Raw genomic sequence first — 21,190 nt, forward strand, 5'->3', positions numbered from 1 at the left:
GACACCACTCCTTATTCTTTCTCAGCTCATATGCGGTGGAAGGCTTACGTGCGTGTGTGTGTGTGTGTGTGTGCGTGTGTGTGTGTGTGTGTGTGTGTGTGTGTGTGTGTGTATTTTAGCCAGAGCTGTTCTTCACTGCGCCACCATATTTTCCTACTTATCTATCAAGCCAGAGACGCCTTAAAGCAACACATTTTCTGCTGCATCTCTCAGATATGCCTAGGGGTCAATCTGTCAATCTATTATTTGAAAAACATCCAATATATACAAACTGGACACCATGTTCACACTTTCTACATCCTTACTTGTAGTGTTTTCTGTTGATTGTAAAAGTGAAAGTGAATCATAATAGACCCATCATAAACTTTATCAGAGGGGTTAATAGTGAAAGTGTGAAAGAGTCTGTCTTCATAAAACCACATTGTGGGTAAAGGTTATGAGATGTGAAATGATTAAAAGGGTGGTTCAGCCTATTTTCATGTTTCATGAAGGTGTTAGGTGAAATACTTTCTCACCTTGCCCTGAGTTGTCCTCATAGGCCAGTATTGAAAGCTTCTCTGGTTCTCCACTCTCCACTTTGCTAAAGGGACAACTCAGGGTAAGATGATATTTCATCTAAACATGAAAATAGGCTGAACCATCCCTTTTAAGGGGATTTACAGAGATCATATTATGTAACGGAGACAATACCTTTATGAAACACTCAGGGCCTGATTCACTAAGATTCACCATTGTAGGAATGTTTTTTTGGGGAAGGGGTTAATCATAAGGGGTTAATCATAAAAGATTACCATTTTGAAATTAACATTGATTGATGTTTGAAGTTTTATGTCCCTGTAATGATAAGAGAGGGACTAAATTTAACCTGCACAGCTGCAGGGATTTTTTGTCTGCTACTTGCAGTTTTATAGGGGCATATTTTGCAGGCACGTGCACAAGTAGGGTCGAAAAGAGCCAAGGCGCTGCCCCTTTGCCCCTTTGCCCCCCCCCGGCCCCCTAATAATAATGACAAAACTGTACATGTTAAAACTCATGATCTCTCTAGAGTATATTTTCATTTTATCTTCTGTACATGCTGTGATGTGTAGTGTGATCCCGACCACTATTCTCTTTTTGAACTTATCAAAGGTTAAGAACCAGAGCACGCTCATTCGCTCCCTCTCTCGTTCTCTCGTTCTCACACACACACACGCACACGCACACGCACACGCACACGCACACGCACACGCACACGCACACACACACACACACACACACACACACACGTACAGAATGCCAGGAAAGAAAGTGCTTGTTCTTTTTCGCTCTGTGGTTTTGACAGTAACTTGCAAGATAGCGTTCTACAAAAACCAGAGTGAAGTAGGCCTGAGGACAGAGCTCATGAATTGAAAATTCTAGTTTTAGTTTTTTACAGAGTAATCTGGAAATAAATTAGATCTACAAAAAGTTATGTAGCCTAGTTTCCCTCCTTACTGTACTTTCAAAATGTGTATTGTATTTTTGTAAAACTGCATTCCACAATGTTTTATTATTGTGTCCCTGTCATATTTCTTTAACTGCTTAGAAAACTGATTGTATAATGACCTATAGGAATTCAGTATTGGAGCATTGTGAGAGAATGTACTCACATAATGTATTTTGACTCAGTTATTGAAGAATTGTTGTACTGAATTCATAGTAAAAAAAAGTTAATTTAAATAAAATGTGTATTTTGTGTCATTGTAATTGTTTTGGTCCTAAGCCATATACTGTATATATAATGTATATACAAGGGCCATAAAGTAAATTACATTTTCAGATTTTGACATGAGAGCCAAAACAAAACTTGATCTTTATACCCTCAATTTTAATGCAGTTAAGGATCTCAGTCAGCTCTTTTTAATTTGCTTCAAAGGTAGCAGACTGCTAAATGACGACTCACATCGCAGATTTGAAGATTTCTATGAGTAAAATCGTCTTATGGTCTGGAATTACCTTGTCTCAAGCATTTCCCGATTTCAATCAGCATTCCAAAAGATGGTCACCAGCATTCACCCAACCCATGCATCATTTACCTACCTGCTGTGCTGTGGTTGTGATATTTCTGACCTTTATTCAATTGTATTTTTAAAGGACAATAAATAAGATGAATTTGAGAAAATAATGTTAATGACATTGAAGCTGGTGTGAATGCGGGTTCACGTGAATGCAAATGTTTTTTTTTTTTTCATACAGTGCAGTGAGTCTGCATGTACTGTATCTCAAAGCATCTTGCACTTCCTCTCCAATTTATATGCCTTGTGGTTTCCTGTTGTTGTTCCAGACTGACACCACTCCTTATTCTCTCTCAGTTTATATGTGATGGAGGGCTTACATTTGTTTCTGCTGCATCTCTGACACGCCCAGACATGAAGTTACAACGTTACATACTCAAACGCCATACCTCTAATTGCAGGAAATCAGGGTATGAACTCACCATCACTAACTAGACAACTTTAGAAACCCTATCATAACACATACAATAATAGGTCTACTATTGAAATAAACGTGATTTATCATCATCAGTGTTCACCTTCTATAATTTAGGTAGATAATACTGGTAAGTATGAGAAGATGACCTTGGTGAGTGGCTGCTTATCATGTTAACTTTTTATTTTGTCCTCTGCTCTTAACTGATGTCAATCTTTTCACTCTGAGTTCGGATAATGATGCCTTTCTGAACTACATTTATTTGCAAAACATAGTAGAATATCAAATTGATTAAAAGACAAGACAATGAAGGAATGTACAGGAAGAAAGGAAGTAAATGTATACCTGTATGACATTAACAATTGCATCAACACTGCATCAATGCATGCCAAAAATGCGATACCGAACTTTTCAATGTGTGCAGGGTGATTTTTGCAATGGTCCTACTTAGTTTTAGGATGATTGAGATTATTTGTGAATTTCTATTTTATATTATGCGTTTACGCTACCAAGGAAAATAGGCTCAAATCTTAAAACTATGCTGCTTCATGCGAGCCTCACTTCACAAACTTGCTGCTTTTGCATGCGTAGTAGGTCTCATAGATCATCGTGAGTTGCTAAACGGCGGCTCACGGTACGAAGACGGTACGGAAATGGTACGGAGACGTTACGGTGCCATGATGGCGTTGACATAGTTTGCCCCAAACATTAGTAGCCTAGTTTCCCTCCTTACTGTCCTAGCAAAACTGCATTCCACAAGGTTTTAGATTAGATTAGATTCAACTTTATTGTCATTGGGCAGAGTACAAGACAGAGTACAGAAGAGCAGTATAAATTCTTGTGTCCCTGTCATATTTCTTTAACTGCTTAGAAAACTGACAATACTCTCTTTCCTCTCTTTAAAAATTCAGATGGACAAAGGGGAGCAACCTGTCCCATATTCAAAGACTGTGTGGATGATATGCTAACCATTGAACGAGGAAGGAATCAGAACATGACATGATATTGTAACAGTGATAAAAATGGGAAACGAATCGAGTACTCAGAATGGTAAATTTAAGTATTTTTCCACTAATAATAATGACTCAACTGTACATGTTAAAACTCATTATATGTATATTTTCATTTTCATTTTATCTCTCGATTGGTTTTGTTTTCTTGGTCTTGAATCATTCTAATACTGTCTTACTACAGTAGGTTACAAACCCGACGACTACAAACCCATGTTGTGTTTTTTTGCTCCTGTCGTTTTTTACTTAATATCTAATCGAGTATTGCAATGATAATGCTGACTATCACAGTATGCTTTTATGTAATTAACATGTCACGTTTCATTACTTGACATGATCAGTAACTGACATGTAGGTCTCCTCATGTAACTGACATGTAGGTCTATACTGTTCATAATGCACATATCCCTATATTTTCTTTAATACTACTGTTAATACACTGCACATATCTGTACATACTGTACATACCTGTTTATACTGTTCATACGGCATTCCATATTCATATTTATTCTGCTATCTACCTTAATGTTACTGTTAATACATATATACTGCTAGACTGCATTACCTATACAGCTCATATGCTGCTACACTGTTCATACTGCAACCTATTTATTCTGCTTATAATGCTACTGCTTACTCATATACTGCTTACACTGCACTACTTATACTATACTGCACTACTTACTGCTCATATATTGCACTACCTGTATATACTGTTCATTGCACTTTCTGCTATTTTGCACTTCTGGTTAGACGCTAACTGCATTTCGTTGTCTCTGTACTTGTACTCTGCACAATGACAATAAAGTTGAATCTAATCTAATCTAATCATTCTTGAATTGTGAACTGCATAATTTTTGGCCTCAAGGGAGTACAGTCATATGGTTAGTTACGTTTTGGAAAACAACTTAAGAGGTACCTAGTAGTACAGGACCCCTCCTTTTTCTATTTGAAGTAATTCAATGTATTTTCTTTTTACCCCCCTGGTGGATTATTGTATATGAAATAGGCCATGTGCACACAAGATTCCTTCCTTGTGAGTTATATGATATATGATGATATGACGACATTTGTTTTTGTTTTGTTTTGTTTTTATCCATCTTATTTGCTGTAGGACATTTAATGTCCGATCACCTATATTGTCTTTGTCTAGGATTGTTTGTTTGGATTGTGTGTTTAGTGTACACCCTAGCTGTTGCCATTGTAACAGCTAATGGTGATCCAAATAAAAAGGTATTTTAATTCTTACACAACTTATCTGTATTTTTTTTTCAATCTTTCAGCAGACTGTGAGAAAGTACCATTGATGACTGACACAGATGACAATGGTAAGTTTTAAAACATACTACAGTGATCTTTGTTGTGTGTGACTGTACTCTTCACTGGCTGAAATAAATAATTTACATGTATTCACAGTCAAAGGGGTCTGGTTGACTTCTGTTGACTGTTCTTGTTGTTTAGAATGGGTTTATGTTATGTACTGTAGGCCTACCATATTTTATATATTGCTTTTGTTGCTTTGATCTATAACTATGCTGCTTTTTCTCTGGCAGATGTCATTATACAAGACCTTAGACTTGTACTTATTGGAGGTGATGGAAAGAATGCAGCTGGAAATATCATCCTAGGTCAAAAGGAATTCACAATTCTTACAACATTGTGGACATTACTGAAAAATACACATGTGGAGATAAATCATGACATATGCAAGCGGCACATCACCTTGATTCGCACACCTGGCTCCTTCAGAGACTTAAGTTGTAGTCACAGTCTGAGAAAGGACAATGTTGTCCATTGTGTGCGGTCCTTATTTAGTCCTGGACCTCATGTCATCCTTCTAGTTATTCCAATTGGCTCTGTGGATTCCATGCTTCTGGAAAGAACAAGAGTGGCATTGAACACACTTTTTACTGACAAAGTTTGGGATCACACCATGGTGTTGTTCATTGGAGGGGAAAATATGAGTGTCTCCATTGACGATTACATTATAAGTAACAATCTCAGTGATTTCATGAAGCAATGCAAAGACAGGTACTACATACTCTACACAAACAAGGCTGCTAAGGACCAGTGCATAGAGTTGATGAAGACATTAGAGGACATGGTAGCTGAGAATGAAGATACCTATTTATGTCTGAGGCAGGACAGGGAACTCAACTCTCAAGACTTAATAAAAGAGATAGAAAAAATAAAGACAGGTCTTAACAACAAAGTAAGATACCTGGAAAAAGCCTCTTCAGATTCAAACTGGAAAGCCCATAATGACTCCAAGTCATACAAGGTGACTATCAAATCCAAAGATGATGAAATAAAAAGACTGAAAAAGATCATTGCAGATAAAGACATGTTGATAGAGCGACTCAAGGCAGGTCAGACAGATACACAGACAGAGAAGGAATGTCAAAGGTGTAAGGAAAAGGACCAGCAGATTCAACATCTACAGGAAGAAGGAAAAAAGAAGGACCAGCAGATACAATCTCTGAAGACAGAAGTTGCAAAACTGAAGGCACAAAAGAACACAACTGATCAGACCAGTGAGGACACACTCAAACTGGAGGACCAAAGGTCCACACACATGGATTGTGAAAAGGAAATTTACACTGTTCCATCTGAAGGTGAGTTTGCTCCTAATATGATCTAAACACAATTAAGAAACAATAATGAGATTTAAAAATAGAAGAAAACTAAATTGTCTTTTTGGCTCATACACGTTTTGATCAATCAAGGAATCTCATAATTTGAATTGATAAAAAAGATCAACTATAATAAAACCTAATCTTAAAAAATGTGTGTAAATATGTTACCCAAATGATTACAGCTACTAAAAGCCAACTTTTTTATTTTTTCAGAACAAATGTTTGAGAGGGAATGGAGGGAGACCCTTTACCAAATTTTAATGGAACTAAATAATGAAGACTTTGATCTTATGAAGTTTCATATGCACGAAATGCCCAAAGGAATACGAGAACATGCCACAAAATTAAAAACAATAGACTGGATGATTCAATACTGGGGAGTAAAAGGCTCAATAAAACAAACTGATTTAATCATGGAGAAGATATCACACAATGAAGAAGCCGTTCAAAGCCCGCTGAGGTCCTTCCTGGCAAAGATCTGAAAATACTGTGATACTGTAATATGTTTCACCATGAGAAGATAGTAGAATCTTTTTAATAATCACAAAGAGCAGGAAGGTGTAATCACAATCAGAATGGCAACACTTATTTACATTCAGTATCTGTGGTAGACATTTCTCATTTTGTATTTATTTTGTAAATACTGCAATTGGTAGCTATTTAGTGTATGTGCTTGTGACCAACCATGCATGCTACCAGGTCCCTACCAGGTCCTGATCTGGCCCTACAGGATGGACAGGGCAGCAGTGGTGCAGGGAGAACACCTCATCGCCAATTTTGAAATCAGTGGACAGTCCCAGCCCTGACCCAGCATCAGCAAACAACTAGTCTGTGGAGAGATGAGAGCAGAAACATGAATGAAACTGAACTCACTTTTAACAGCAACAGGGGCACATACTGTAGTCTCTTCACAAGCATAACCCATATCAACCCACATGCAATTGGACAATATCTGTGGTCTACTCTGGATCTTTGAATCAACTGGAAACCAAGTGTCAGATTCTAAACTCTGTGCAGTGCTCATTTACATATGGACCGAATGCTGTCCTCTTGGTCATCAAAATCGTCTCTACGAACACTATTTTCAAAGATGACACAGAGAGACGCACATCGGAATCTCTGCTTACTGAGAAAGTATGGAATAAATCAGTGATTCTGTTCACAAATGGGCAAAAGTTTAACAAATTGCGTATAACCATTGATGATTATATTGCAGACAGACTTTAGTGGCGCCATCCTTGATTTCAATGTGTTACAGTTCAACTATTTACAGTTGAATGAGCCTGGCGGACATCCAGAAGAAGTCACACCCTCACCATTTGTCAATTCCTTTGCGATTGTAATGTGTCTGAAGAAATCGCACTCTCGCCATTCCTTTGCGATTGTAATGTATCTCACATCATGTCCTTTGTTGGGAATGATATTTAAGGAGAGGGACAGCGAGATATTCTTTGAGTTTTGGGTTAGGCCCGTCACGGGCATCATTCTCCCGCGTTGTCCTTGACGCACGTCAACGTATTGCTAAAACATGTGTTGCTCTGAAACTGTTCAATTGGCACATTCTTCCTATGTGCATTAATGTGATGTTGTGTGCTAAATAAAGGTTCTGTTAATACAGCACAACGTAATCGTGACCAGGTTCTCCCTTCTAATGTCCACATGCATCGTTAACGACACGTGGAGTGAATCATCAGCTTCAGGTATTGGCCTGAGCGTAAACTCCTCGCAATACGATTCATCTTAATTTGAGGGCATGGTCAAAATAGCATTTTGGGTATTCTTAATGGAATCTAGGATCCGATATGATCGATTGTCTGTCACACAGGGATGAGCAAAGCATTGTCAATCATTATTAATCATGAAACATTTTTTTGGAGTCAGATATAACGTGATGTTAACTTGTGTTAGTTGGTCATGTGACCACTTGTGTTGCGTTGGTTCGATCAGGTCCATAACTTAGAAGTAATCATTGGCAATAAATGTATGTCTTATGTTTGACCCGTCATCTATTCTTCAGTGTTTTATTTTCATATCAGGGGTGATGGACTTGATGAGTTTATTTATAAGAGAAGTGGAAAGAGGTATCATGTTCTCTCTGACAACAAGGACTGCACTGCAGCAGTCAGAATATGAAGCTGATCGAACATTAGAGGTAATGATAGCTGAAAACAAACATGAGAATGTCTACCTGAATAAGGAGGGTATGGACTCAGAGAGTATCCTACTGAGATTAGATTAGAGTAGATTCAACTTTATTGTCATTGTGCAGAGTACAAGTACAGAGACAACGAAATGCAGTTCGCGTCTAGAAGTGCAAAATAGCAGAAAGTGCAATGAACAGTATATACAGGTAGTGCAATATATGAGCAGTAAGTAGTGCAGTATAGTATAAGTAGTGCAGTGTAAGCAGTATATGAGTAAGCAGTAGCATTATAAGCAGAATAAATAGGTTGCAGTATGAACAGTGTAGCAGCATATGAGCTGTATAGGTAATGCAGTCTAGCAGTATATATGTATTAACAGTAACATAAGGTAGATAGCAGAATAAATATAAATATGGAATGCCATATGAACAGTATAAACAGGTATGTACAGTATGTACAGATATGTGCAGTGTATTAACAGTAGTATTAAAGAAAATATAGGGATATGTGCATTATGAACAGTATAGACAGATATGTACAGAAGAGCAGTGGTATTGAGTAAGAGCAGTGGCACAGTTGTAGTGCAATTGTCCGGGTGGGGGGGGGGGGTGCAGGGGTTGCAGGGGTTGGTAGGTTGTCACCTAGGTGCAGTGTTCGAGTTCAGTAGGGTGACAGCCGCAGGGAAGAAGCTACCTCTGAACCTGCTGGTTCGGGTGCGGAGAGACCTGTAGCGCCTCCCGGAGGGGAGTGGGGTGAACAGTCTATGGTTGGGGTGAGAAATGTCCTTGACGATGCTGCGTGCCTTACGCAAGCATCGTTTGCCCTGGACAGCCTCAATGGAGGGGAGTGGAAGACAACCCCGAGATCAAGACTTGAAAACTTAGTTGCAGAACTCAAGTCAAATTTGAGGACACCCAAGAATGAACAGGCCAAGAAATGTTGTCAAGAAAAAAATTTTTTTAGAGAAGATCATTGAACAGAAGGAGAAAGAAATACAACAACTACAGTCTCTTCTCAGTCAGTCAAGTGCCCTTGTTGGAAGAAACAATGAGACACAGAGATTGTGCAGACAGAAACATATTCAGAAGAGGACCCAGAGACTCCACTGCTGGGAGAAGAAAGCTACTGTAGAAGGATGAAGTGATACATGTAAGGATGAACAGAGAGAAAGATTGACAGCAATGGTAGAGAATAAAGGAACAATAAAAGAATTGGAGAACACAAATGGGAATGAGAGGTCATACAGCAGAAGTGCGATTATTGAAGGTTTTAATGAAATACTAAATAAACCAATAGTTCCACCTTTGAAATGGTCGATCAGTTGTCTAATGATAAGTATGCAAAAATAAGCCTATTCTCAAATATTTTTAGGCAAAGGAAGCTTAACCGTCTATAAATATATTTTGATCAATAAAAAACAAGTTATAAGTAACTCAGATTATGGGCCACATTTACTTAACATTTGTTATTTTTAGCAGACAATGCAAGACCAATGACAAAGCTAAACATTTTATATTCTCATATTTTATTCTTTATACTTCACCAAATAATCTATTTCTCACCTTATTTTTGTTTTGTTTATCTTGTTTATCATTTATGATTTATTCCCTTTGGTACATAGTTTGCTACAGAATTGTTAATAGATTTAGAAAATTCTTCATCCTATTTCTATTATATCAGGAGGCATTTTTCTGAGGAAGTGGAAAGAGACACTTCGCTTTATCATGTTGGACCTCACTGCTGATAAATTAAAGAGAACGAAAAATACTGGAACAGAAAACACCCGAGGAGGTGGCAGAGCTGATGACAAACCATTTTAAGATAAATACATTAATTAAAAAAACACGGGACCTTATGAAGATGATACCACATCAGGACATGCAAGATAAGCTGATGCCCTTATTGAAAAGCATAGGAGAAACATGGTGATTTTAGCTGTCATAATGTCATGAAGTGCAAGGTCATCAACATGACATTTGAGCCACTCACTTCATCATCAACAGCTTTTTGTTCAGGCTCGATTGTAACCAAGAAGATAGTTGATGTAATAACAGATATGTTATTTCCTTTGATGTAACTGAAATTATCTGTATTGTCTATATGTATTTACAGGACTATGCTTTGTGTTTTTGTATATACTTTTCTACAGTAGTAGATGATTATTATAACTCTCATGATAATAATAATAATAAGAATAAGAAGAAGAAGAAGAAGAAGAAGAAGAAGAAGAAGAAGAAGAAGAAGAAGAAGAAGAAGAAGAATGCATTTATTTTGTATAGCGCTTTTCTCAGTTCTCGGTTCAGCATGGACGTGGAGGTCTAGGGCTGTGTGCAGGAAAACCTGTGTGGAGTAAGGCAACAGCAGTAGAAAGGAGGAAACTGGTAGTGGAAGAAATACACAGACAGGAGGAGATGATAAGATGTACAAGGGCGGTGGCACAGGCAAAACAAGGCCAGTGGGTAAATTGGGAGAGTGTAGTGAAGAGAAGCTTGAAGTGGAAGGATTTGTGGAGCATGGAGGCAAGCAGAATTAAATTCATCATAGGGGCTACTTATGACGTACTGCCATCTCCCCAAAATCTTAATCAATGGTTGGGTGAGGATGCTGCCTGCCCGTTATGTTCCAGCGTATGCACACTTAGGCATATAATGACTGGGTGTAGAATCAGTCTTTCTCAAGGGCGATACACGTGGCGTCACAATCAAGTGTTGAAATGTTTAGCTGCTGCAGTTGAGGGAAAACGGCTAGAAGTAAACTCGCTAGCTAGTAGTGGCCAGCGGAAAGACATTGCATTTATAAGAGAGGGAGAGACTGGCGTAAGGAGGCCAGGGCGCAGCTGCGCGCAGGGACAGTTGCGAACTGGCGCAGATTGGAAGTTAAAGGTAGATTTAATTGAACAGCTAATCGTACCGGCTGAAATTGCTAGCACTAATTTGCGGCCAGACATGCTGCTGTGGTCTGAAGCACAGAAGCTAGTTTATATTATCGAACTCACGGTCCCTTGGGAAGACCGGGTTGACGAGGCTTATGAACGAAAGAAAGCTAAATATGCAGAATTAGCGGCAGACGCGACACAGCGTGGGTGGACCGCTTTTGTTCGCCCAGTGGAAATTGGTTGTCGAGGATTTGTGGCCAAGACAACCTATGCACTGCTGACGGAGCTGGGTATTCGCGGACGAGAATTGAAACTGGCGATAAAGAATATGTCGGTAGCAGCGGAGAGCGCTAGCCAGTGGCTGTGGCTGAGGCGGAAGATCAGTAGCTGGGGTTCCCGTTAAAGGTAAGATGCAACAGCGACTTGACTAGAGCATGAGGTAGCATAGCTTGGCATTGTTTGGCTATATTAATGAGAAGGCATCGTGTCATATTGTGGTGGTGAGGGGTTTTGTACTGCCATTGCTTGGCTATATTTATGAGAGGATATCGTGTCATAGTGTGGTGGGGGGGGTTAGTACTGCTAGCCAGTGTAGGCTAGCCATGAAGTTGCACGGACACAAACATTCCCCCACAACATAAATAAAGGGCACACTCACCCCTCCTTTCCCTAATCCGGGACCGTATCCACCCGGGGGCTTCCCCACCTCTAACCCTTCCCTCTACCCTAAATTAGGGTTTGAATCCCTGCATCTACACTTATATAAAGACATAAACATAAACACATGCACACACTATTTAGGCCCCCACATACACCGTTCCCTTACCTTACAGAAAACATTTACCCTAGATAGGGCATCACACACACACACTGATGGGGTGGGTAGGCTGATAGGTTGGTTGTAGGGTTTAAGTTAAAGATAGTATTGAGGTAGTGGTGTTGAGGGGGGTGTTTCCAGGACGCTGGACTACACAGTTAAGCCTTCTCGAGGTGTCGTGGGCCTAACTTAACGAAACACCGGTGACAGAAGGTGCCCACTTGATAACCCCAATGACATGCTGCTTACCTCAGTTGGCTAGAGTAGGTAACCGGTGAATGGTACCACCTGAGGAATGACTCCGTAGACCTATGACGGCGTAGCCTGATGTTTGCTATGGTGTTGCATCGAATGGTGGATATATCACTCGCTTTGTTGGTTTGATTTGGCCTTCTACATCTGTTTTACCTTGGATCATGGCACAAGGGATTATAACATCTTGTCCTGTGTATTAATAAATAAAAGTATTCAGAGACACTAAGAAAAGTCTACTCTTAATAGTCCTGTTAACTCTTTAGGTTTTGTCCACTTGATATTGTATGCATTCTCTTCCACTTTCATAAAATTAAACACCTGAAGTACTGTACAGTTAAGGTTAGGGTTGTATCCTACTCAGTGATGTACTGTAGGTCTACTGTGCACCTCAGAACACCAGATCTGTTCTGCCTATGTATCCAGAGAGATTTAAGCTTTACAATATGTTTCTCACTGCTTGAGCATGCGTCCCAGGATAACCGTAATTTGAGACATGAACCAGAGACATGAATGTCTGGCGAAAAAGAAAATGAAAGTTTTATACTTTGAGAGCTCATGTACAGTACTGTGTGACTGGATACAAGATAGGACACACGGTTTGTGTCACTTTCGATAACTTAATCGACAGAAAGAACTTTTTTGTGCTCAAAGGTCTGCTACAGTAGACTGAAAAGAGATGGCAGAATACCAACATGCTGTGTTTTTTGAGGCAAAAAGCCTCACTGACAAAGAGAAAGAGAAGGTCTGGAGACACTTTCAAAAAAGAAGAAATAATGGGGGAGGTGAAAGTGGAGAAGGTGGGAGAGGACACATACAGGATAAACTTTAAGGAGAAAGAGGGTAAGGACGTTTATTTAGTTTTTAGTCAAATATACTTTCCCAAATCCTTTGGAATTACTCCATCTATCTCTTATGATCTCCTTCTCATTATGGTTATGAAAGAGATTAGATATTATTCACATCATAAATATAGATATAAAATACATTGTATGTAGTTGCATGCTCTGTCATTTCCTTGTCAAATGATATTCCTTCGGTATGAGGACACAGAGTGTGTCCAAAAAAGAGATTCTTCAGAACTAAATTAGGACACATTACTCTCTCTGTCTTGTTCCTCTAACCTGTAGCCCAGGAGAGGGTATTGGACAGAAAAGACCATGTCAACCCTCTACCCTGCGGTGATCTGCAGGTAACAGTGAATCTCCGCAGCCTGCCTCATGATCCCACTGATCCACATTCCACTGAGGACCAACAGGTGAGCATCATGACTCCATGAATGTGAGAACAGGTACTTAGAACAGGTTTTTTTATTTGTCATTTGAGTTTTTTCAATCTTTTTTCAGTATTTTAAATTGTGAGTTTATGCTGAGTAAAAGCAATATTATCAGTACATTATTATCATTATTATCAGTAGCCAAAACATTTCTGCTGTTGGGAAATTACATGTTGGTTACATGGTTGTTACATGGTTGTTACATGTTGCCAAACTGGTTTTGTGGAATGTTTACTGGCAGAGCTCTGTTTGGAATGGTAAAGAAATGACATGCTTTCTGTCTCTTCAATGACATTTTATATGACTATAATCTTTCTACTGGAGACAGAATATGGTATGTGATGAGTTTTTTAGATGGAACAACTTTTAATTCAAGACACTCTTTTTACTATGATATTCTGTCCACCTCATTCTCATAGACATCCTTTAAAGGAGACAACAAACATTTGGAGAAGGTGTTGAACCTTGACCCCCACCTCCAGCCCCAAGGCACAGCAAGTCTTACAGCAACAACTCTCCTCCATCAGCAGCACTATCCAGCTCCACCTAGATACTGAGGTGGTGACGGGTGTAGTTCAGATGGGGTCAGGTGGTGGGGTTTCTGCTGGGCAATGGAAGGCACATGTGGACCAGGTCTTTGTGGGCCTCCAGAACCGCTACCGTTGCCACTATGAGGTGGACCCAGAGAAACTAAAGATTCTATGGCAGAACTCTACCCTGGCAACAGAAGACGTGAGAGTGTACAGAGATGGAGACGGATTGTTTGTAGTGGTAGGAAAGGTAGGGGAGGTGGAGGAGAGTATGAGGAAGCTTGAAGCCTTGCTGCAAGCGAATCAGAAGACCAGGAAGGAGTGTGTCATATCAGAGAGGCACACAGCCTGGTAGAGGAGGAGTTTGGAAAGGTGCTACAGACATATTGCCCAGGTGTTAATATCACCCAAGATGGGCCTACTACCCTAATTCTGCAGGGGCCAGACAAGGAGGTGCAGTCTGCATGCACAAAACTACAAGGACTGATCAAAGGAATCAGAGCAAAGAGAGTTCAGCTTCCTAAGGCTCTTTTAGACTTCATAAGGTCCAGTGACGCCACCTGCAGAAACCAGGCCCAGCAGGTTTCAGAATAGCCTACGTAGCCCAGTGGCCCTGGAGACAAGCTCAGACCTGGTCCTGTCCAGCCTGTCATCTGAGGCTCTGGAGGAGGCTGTAGCCGCAGTGCAGAGAGACCTGCGCGTGGAGACCCTACAGCTAGAGGGTGCTGAAGCTGTGTCTTCAGCACTGGACAGGTTGAAGGAGACTCTCACAAAAGCCCAGGGGCAGGCCAACCATGCAGGCCTCAGAGTGGAGGCGAAGTACCAGCAGGGATCCTGTGGCAACCCCAAGACTAAACTGCAGTTTGTGGGCTACAGTGAAGATGTAGGTCAAATGAAAGATGTTCTACCGGACTACAAGCTCAATCATGCAGAGGCAAATTCATGTCTGACCCTGCTACTTTCTGAAATGGTGGACTCTTTCTCTGAGATCCTGGCCTTAATAGGCCAGGATCTCCTGATAAAGATCAATGTCTTCCTGGCATTTATAGCTACTGTGGAGCAGTATTTCCCAGCAATGGCAGCCAGTACAGGTTAGGGTCATTATGTTGAATATTTACTTTGTTCAAGTGATGTACAATAAAAACATTACATCAAACTATTTCATTATTTTACAGAACTATTTGTACTAACACATCAGTCACTACTGTTGTAATCAGTCACAACTGAGACTGAGAGAGTGAAATACATTATAAAATGCTCTGACTTTATTTTCTAATATTGACTTGATTATTGGTATCTATTTATCTTTACTTTCAGCCTCCCCATCTCACTCATCTAACACACCAAGTGCTTTGAGGCCCCAGCCACCACCATCCACTCAGCCAGACCTCAGCAGTATTCTCCCTGCAAGCAGCCCCACTGGAGCCCCCTGTGTGTTCCTAGTACTGGGCCTGTCAGATGTGGATGTGGCCAAGGCAGCTGTGGAGCTACCGCTGGTCTACCAGGCCCAATGCTGCCAACATAGCTTCACCAGGGAGGAGCTCTCTCTGCTCTCTTTTTCACCTTCACCTCCATCTGCTTCTGTGTTCCGTCTGCCTCTCCGTTCTGCTTCTGTGTTCCGTCTGCCTCTTCGTTCTGCTTCTGTGTTCTGTCTGCCTCTTCGTTCTGCTTCTGTGTTCCGTCTGCCTCTTCGTTCTGCTTCTGTGTTCCGTCTGCCTCTTCGTTCTTCTCAGTGTTCTGTCCGTCTGACTGTGTTCTGTTTGTCTGGTTCAGTGTTCTTCTATCCCTGTGTTCCATCTGCCTGTTTGTTCTGCTCAGTGTTCCATGTGCCTGGTTTAGTATACCGTCTGTTTTTATTCTAATAGGTCCCTCCGTCACTTGGCTCCAAACATGTTCAATGTAGACATGTTCAATACCTAACTGAGCCACTAGGTGTCCTGGAAGGATTGCATTACACCCTCCAATATTTATGAGCGCATGAGAGCTCACAATACGGGTGGCCATGGTTCTCAGTATCATATGCCTTGAGCCATATTGCAATGTTGTATTCTGATACCCCTATATACAAATGTCATTTTGTGAATTGTTGTTATATTGAGGCATGGATATCAATAAAATCTATCCATCCATCTATCCATCCATCCATCTAGATCATGACCATCTGAAAGGGACAGGTCAGTTTACTACATCACAGTTTTCCAACAATAAACAATGTTAAATGAGTAACCAATGCGTTTATCACAGTCCCTTCTCTATCTGGGGACAAAGAGTCTGGTTGAGACATTTGCATCTCTCTACTGTACTTCAGACAGAGGATGGTAATGCTTACAAAGTCACCTTTACTGCTAAGACAGTACATTGGTACACTGTACTAATCCTTTATCAATCCCACCAATTCACCATCATTCCAAAGCAAGCAAGTACTGACGGAAAGCAGTGTGTGCTAGTCCTTCAAAAGCATAATGGTCGCATTATTTTAAGCAGAAAAGCAATGCAATGATTCATACAGTATGATATGATTCTATATGATTCCGTTATCTGTAGATCTCCATGATCATAGTTGCCCAGCAAAACATTACTTGGCTGGGACATCTCCTCCAAACAAACTCAATACTACCTATGATGACTCACATTCACAAAGCCTTCTCAGTCTATCTGTTTCGAATGCGTCACTGGCAATGTTGCAACATTTATTCTCTAGAAGGTGAATCCTACAATGAATCATGTTTGAACGGGAAAAATATGTGTTGGGGGGGGGGGGGGGGGGAGCATTACCAGGACTCCCCTTCAGCCATTCCTGACAACCACACACCCCTACCCACGCCCCTACCCACGCCAACATCTTTTTTTCCATTCTCAAACATTGAAGAGATTGAAGATATTGTTCAGTATCAGGGTTGGGGAGGGTTGGAATAGGATATGACGATAACGACTTCCAAATTCTTGGGTAAAGGAGAGTTGTCCAGACATGTGTGTAGTGTCTGTAGTGGTGGAGGAGGCAGAGATATAAGGGTACTCTATTTTTTTCCATAACCCTCTGAACCTCAAGCAGTTTCTGCAAATGTTTTGCTCCTGTTACATTTTTACTCACTGTGGGCTCATTTTTCACACTTTCCACATACTATACATATTGAACTATTTACAGGTTTCTCTACACAATACCTGCATATCAACTCTAGAAAGCCATTTCACCATGCAGAGGCACCAGAATCATGCCAGTCACCAAAGCAGTTCCTGTCTAAAATCAGGCACGGTGCCACACTACAATTTCTGCACTTCCATGCAGTCTTCAGAGGATTAAAAGGATTTCACAACCCTAATTGTTCTGTGTTCCCTGGAAGTATGTGACGAAGTATGTTGTGTGGGAGGTACGTCTGTAGGTGTATGATGATATAAAAGATCCACAAAGTCCCTCACAATACACCACAGATTCAAACATCCACCTGGGGAAAAAGAGAGGAGACAAGCGGCGGAGCAAGGCCACCTGTCTGTCCCACCTGACCTACAGAACATCACTGCAAAGGAAAAGGAAGTCTGCTGCTCACTTACCTACAGACGTGATTCTCAACAGCTGCTGTGCCAGAGGCTCCCCTCATACAACATCCACACTGAAAGCTGCAAGACAAGACTATCATGAAAACATCAATCATAGCCATCACTCTACTGGCGTGCATAGCCATCTCCAAAATAGAAGGTAATTGTCGTTACAAATGTGTTTTTGAAAAACTTGGTGGCTTGAAATATTGTTTCTGTCTTACTAGTTATTTATTGATACAGTATAACTTAGTAGTGTTAATATCTAAGTAGACTTTACTGAACTGTAGAGACTTTGGGTGTGAATTTCATTTTTTCTGATGAAGGTTGTAAGACCAAAACGTCATGTATTTATTTAAGCTAAATTAAATCTTTCAGGTTTTTACATTAAGAGAGTGTCCCAAGATATTAAGTTTAAATAATGAGAGACCATTGGTTGACATCAGAGAATCTACATCTGACCCTTCAACTTTTCCCCTCCTCTGTCTTTCTCCTCTCTCCTCACTCCCACCTGACCAACAGGGAGAACCTTTGAGCCAAACTGCTTCTGTGCAAAAGTACAAAAAGGAGCAATCCCTATCGACACAATTGTGACGCTGAATTATATCCCTCCTCGCTCACACTGCCCCAGGGGGGACCTCATGTGAGTTACTGCACAAACAAATTACATAATCTGTATAATCTGTATAATCTACATAATCTACATAATCTGTACATGCAAATAAATGCTGAGGAGGGGGACACATATTTGAAAACACTTTATTCATACCTACACCACTTCATCTTCAGAGAAAGGATTAAGGCTATTTTATTGTATTACTTTATCCAGTTGTTGTGCCACTGGTGGTAATTTGGCTCTCTTTCTCTCTCTCTTTCACAGTGTCAAATTAAAGTCCGAAGAGTCAGGCTGTCTGGACCCAAATGGACGTTTTGGTAAAAGTCTGATTGAGAGACTACAAAGGTATTTTATGATTGTATTGCATTTGGTCAAAAAAGGTTTATTTGGTTACATGTGCTAATTAGGTGGATTAAGAAACGATCAATTGCAACTCAGTTGATGTAAAACAGTTCACTAGGTTTTGGGTTAAATGTATAGGCTTAAGCTTGATGATACTTCAAGTTTGTTGATATATGATAGTTTGTAGATAATTTGTTTAACTTTGTTGAGCATGTGTTGGCGGACTCTCAGAATGGAGTGCTACCAAGTTCAAAACATAGAACATGTTTTGAAGCTTCACAGATAAACCATTCTGCCATTTGATTTCGTGGGTTAAATCAACATACAATCAGCCTACAGTATGTTATAGTATGTTATTCTCTCCACAGACAGCAGAGTCGATCCTCCAAAAAGAAGAACACCACCACTCTCTCCCCATAGGACTGGTCACCACAATCCTCCGCTGCATCTCCTCTCCAACAAGATACTCAACACCCACAGAAGACTTTATTTTATGCAATGTGAAGGACTTTATTTTATATATGTATATGCCAATCAGCAGATGCTTTTAAAGCCACTTACTGTACAGTATATTTTTATTTGTATATCCCAACTGGAATCAAACCCACAATCTAGCACCATGATCTACCAACTGAGCCATACTGGACATTGACCATGTTGTTGAAAGTAAACAACATGAATATGCACATACAATTTTAAATGCTCCAAAATGCTCATTTTGGAGCATTTGTACTGGACAGTTTCTTTGGATGTGTGTATATTACGCCTGTGGCAATAGGATTGTATTGTTGCAATGAAGTTCAATAAAGGTTTTGATTGGTAAGAATACCAGTTTCAACAAATTCATCTCATTTACTTTTTAAATGTTACCAAATTGAAAGTATGTCTCTCTTTGGAATGTACACATCATTACAGGAATGTTAAATGATAACGCACATCATCCAAGGATAAATTCAGAGCCCTAATCATGCCATAATTCATACCATACCGTACCACAAACCATACCACCATACTTTACATGGTGCCCTGCCATGCCATAATACACCATGACCCATGCTCTGCCTGTGTCCTTGCATGGGAAAGTTCTTAGCCACTTTACCAAATGTGAAGACTTTACTTTGGTTTATTCAATTTATTTAACAGGGACAGTGCACACGTTGATTAACATTTCTGTAAATACAGAAGACTTAGCCAGAAGGCTGTTATCATGGAAGTCTATCACAATAGTCTGTGCCTACATTTACAGTGTATTGTAGCTGTGAGAGAAGGTTTCATAACCACTGTTCCCAAACCAGCTTCAATTCCAGGTCTACATGTGAAATCTCTCACCTTGGACAGGGTTTGTGTTTATATGAGCTGGGCAGGTGAAATACTGTAGTGGAGAGTGTGGTTCGTTGTCATCCTTTATACTGTCTTACTCTGTCTATAAATGTGTCATACAACTCTGTTCCACCTCAGTTGAAGGAACAATATCTCACTGCTTTTTCTCACTCATTTATTCTATTTTAATCTTTTGCACATTTTGTAAACTCTTCCAGGACTGTTAGAAATTGTTTTTATAAAAACAGTAAATTTTTTGTTTTGGGTTAAAGTCCCATTCAGGTTAAAGTCCTGATAAATGGGTTGGAGGCCCTCAGGGTTAAAGTCCCTGTAAATTCTATTGTTCTGGGTTGGAGGCCCTCAGGGTTAAAGTCCCTGTACATTTTTTGTTTTGGGTTAAAGTCCTGATAAATTATATTTGTTGTGTGTTAGAGTTAATCTTGTTATGAGTGGAGAGCGTATGGGACCAGGTTGCGTGAATAAGTAAAGCATTGAAGCTGAGGGAGGTGAGAGCGTTTGGAGAGTAATTGTGTTTGAAGGTAAAAGAAAGTGACATACTGATGAAAACATATTAGTGTAAACTGTTATAGAAATTGTGCGAGAGTTCGCTCTACTGTTGTTGTGGTTGTTCAGTAAGTGGGAGGCCGGCCCGACCCTGAAAAGTTTTCTTTGTCTCGTTACTTCCTTAAAGCAGAGCAACTAGTGTTTTGGCTTCATCTAGTGTTCAAGTTCAGCTTTATTGATTAGCTCCATTTAATGTTTATGTTCAGCAATTACTGATTAGCTCCATATAGTGTTCAAGTTTTGGAACTACTGCTTGACCCCATCTATACAGGCCGCTGATTGACACTAATTTGATTAAAATCGAAATTCATCCACACATGACCAGCATGGTGGAAAACTATGTGACAGAATGTGACACATGCAATGACCACGACCCAAAGATGGTCTACAAGTGCCCCATGGGAAAGTTCCCAGTACCAGACGCACCATTCAAGGACATCAGATATGGGTGCAGACAACAGAGTGAAAGGCTACAGATACCTACTAGTAATGGTGGATAGGTTCACTAAATGGGTGGAAGCCACTCCCTGTAAAAAAGAGACAGCCAGCACTGAAGTAAAATGGCTAAGGAATGAACTCATTCCCAACCAGTATGCCACGACACCAGATTGACATGGCTAGATGCACTTCCCCTAGCACTGATGTCGATGAGTAACTCACCAAACAGCAAAACACATCTAACACCCCATGAGTTGTTGACAGGTCGCTCAAATGCCAGGTCGTCCAAGACATGGAGGCCACCTGCCGTCCTTAGACATTTGGCAAATGAATTGCAATGACTACATGAATGCATTGACTAACTTGTCTCGAGTTTTGTCTAACCAGG

At 40.2% G+C, this 21,190-nt stretch overlaps 1 protein-coding gene and 2 long non-coding RNA genes across 4 annotated transcripts; all 3 read left to right on the plus strand.

Annotated features, from left to right (window-relative positions):
• The first annotated feature begins 2,441 nt into the window (after positions 1–2,441).
• LOC310812081 lies at positions 2,442–8,099 on the plus strand. Its single transcript, XR_014554499.1, has 5 exons — positions 2,442–2,601; positions 3,360–3,498; positions 4,742–4,786; positions 5,012–6,073; positions 6,308–8,099. It is a non-coding gene; the product is annotated as an uncharacterized lncRNA (long non-coding RNA).
• A 4,657-nt stretch (positions 8,100–12,756) lies between these two features.
• On the plus strand, positions 12,757–16,214 carry parp14rs2.1 (poly(ADP-ribose) polymerase family member 14-related sequence 2.1). 2 transcript variants are annotated; one of them, XM_083665146.1, is made up of 4 exons: positions 12,757–13,025; positions 13,313–13,440; positions 13,878–14,871; positions 15,306–16,214. In XM_083665146.1, exons 1-3 carry the CDS (start codon positions 12,878–12,880, stop codon positions 14,013–14,015), a joined length of 414 nt encoding a protein of 137 aa, XP_083521272.1. In that variant the 5' UTR covers positions 12,757–12,877; the 3' UTR covers positions 14,016–14,871; positions 15,306–16,214. The 2 variants fall into 2 exon arrangements, 1 of the variants encoding a protein (XP_083521272.1); XR_014554108.1 differs by lacking the exon at positions 13,878–14,871.
• A 1,155-nt stretch (positions 16,215–17,369) lies between these two features.
• On the plus strand, positions 17,370–19,316 carry LOC310807282. Its single transcript, XR_014554314.1, has 4 exons — positions 17,370–17,682; positions 18,045–18,165; positions 18,403–18,483; positions 18,849–19,316. It is a non-coding gene; the product is annotated as an uncharacterized lncRNA (long non-coding RNA).
• Positions 19,317–21,190: the final 1,874 nt, after the last annotated feature.

This window comes from Argentina silus (genome assembly GCF_951799395.1).
Source record: "Argentina silus genome assembly, chromosome: 1".
Taxonomy (NCBI): Eukaryota; Metazoa; Chordata; class Actinopteri; order Argentiniformes; family Argentinidae; genus Argentina; species Argentina silus.

Bases quoted from the DNA above. Each gene is read 5' to 3' on its own strand.
- parp14rs2.1 (XM_083665146.1), top strand. From the start codon at position 12,878: ATGCTGTGTTTTTTGAGGCAAAAAGCCTCACTGACAAAGAGAAAGAGA. The intron at 13,026-13,312 runs GTAAGGACGTTT...TCTAACCTGTAG, and splicing joins AAACTTTAAGGAGAAAGAGG to CCCAGGAGAGGGTATTGGAC. The intron at 13,441-13,877 runs GTGAGCATCATG...TCATTCTCATAG, and splicing joins ATTCCACTGAGGACCAACAG to ACATCCTTTAAAGGAGACAA.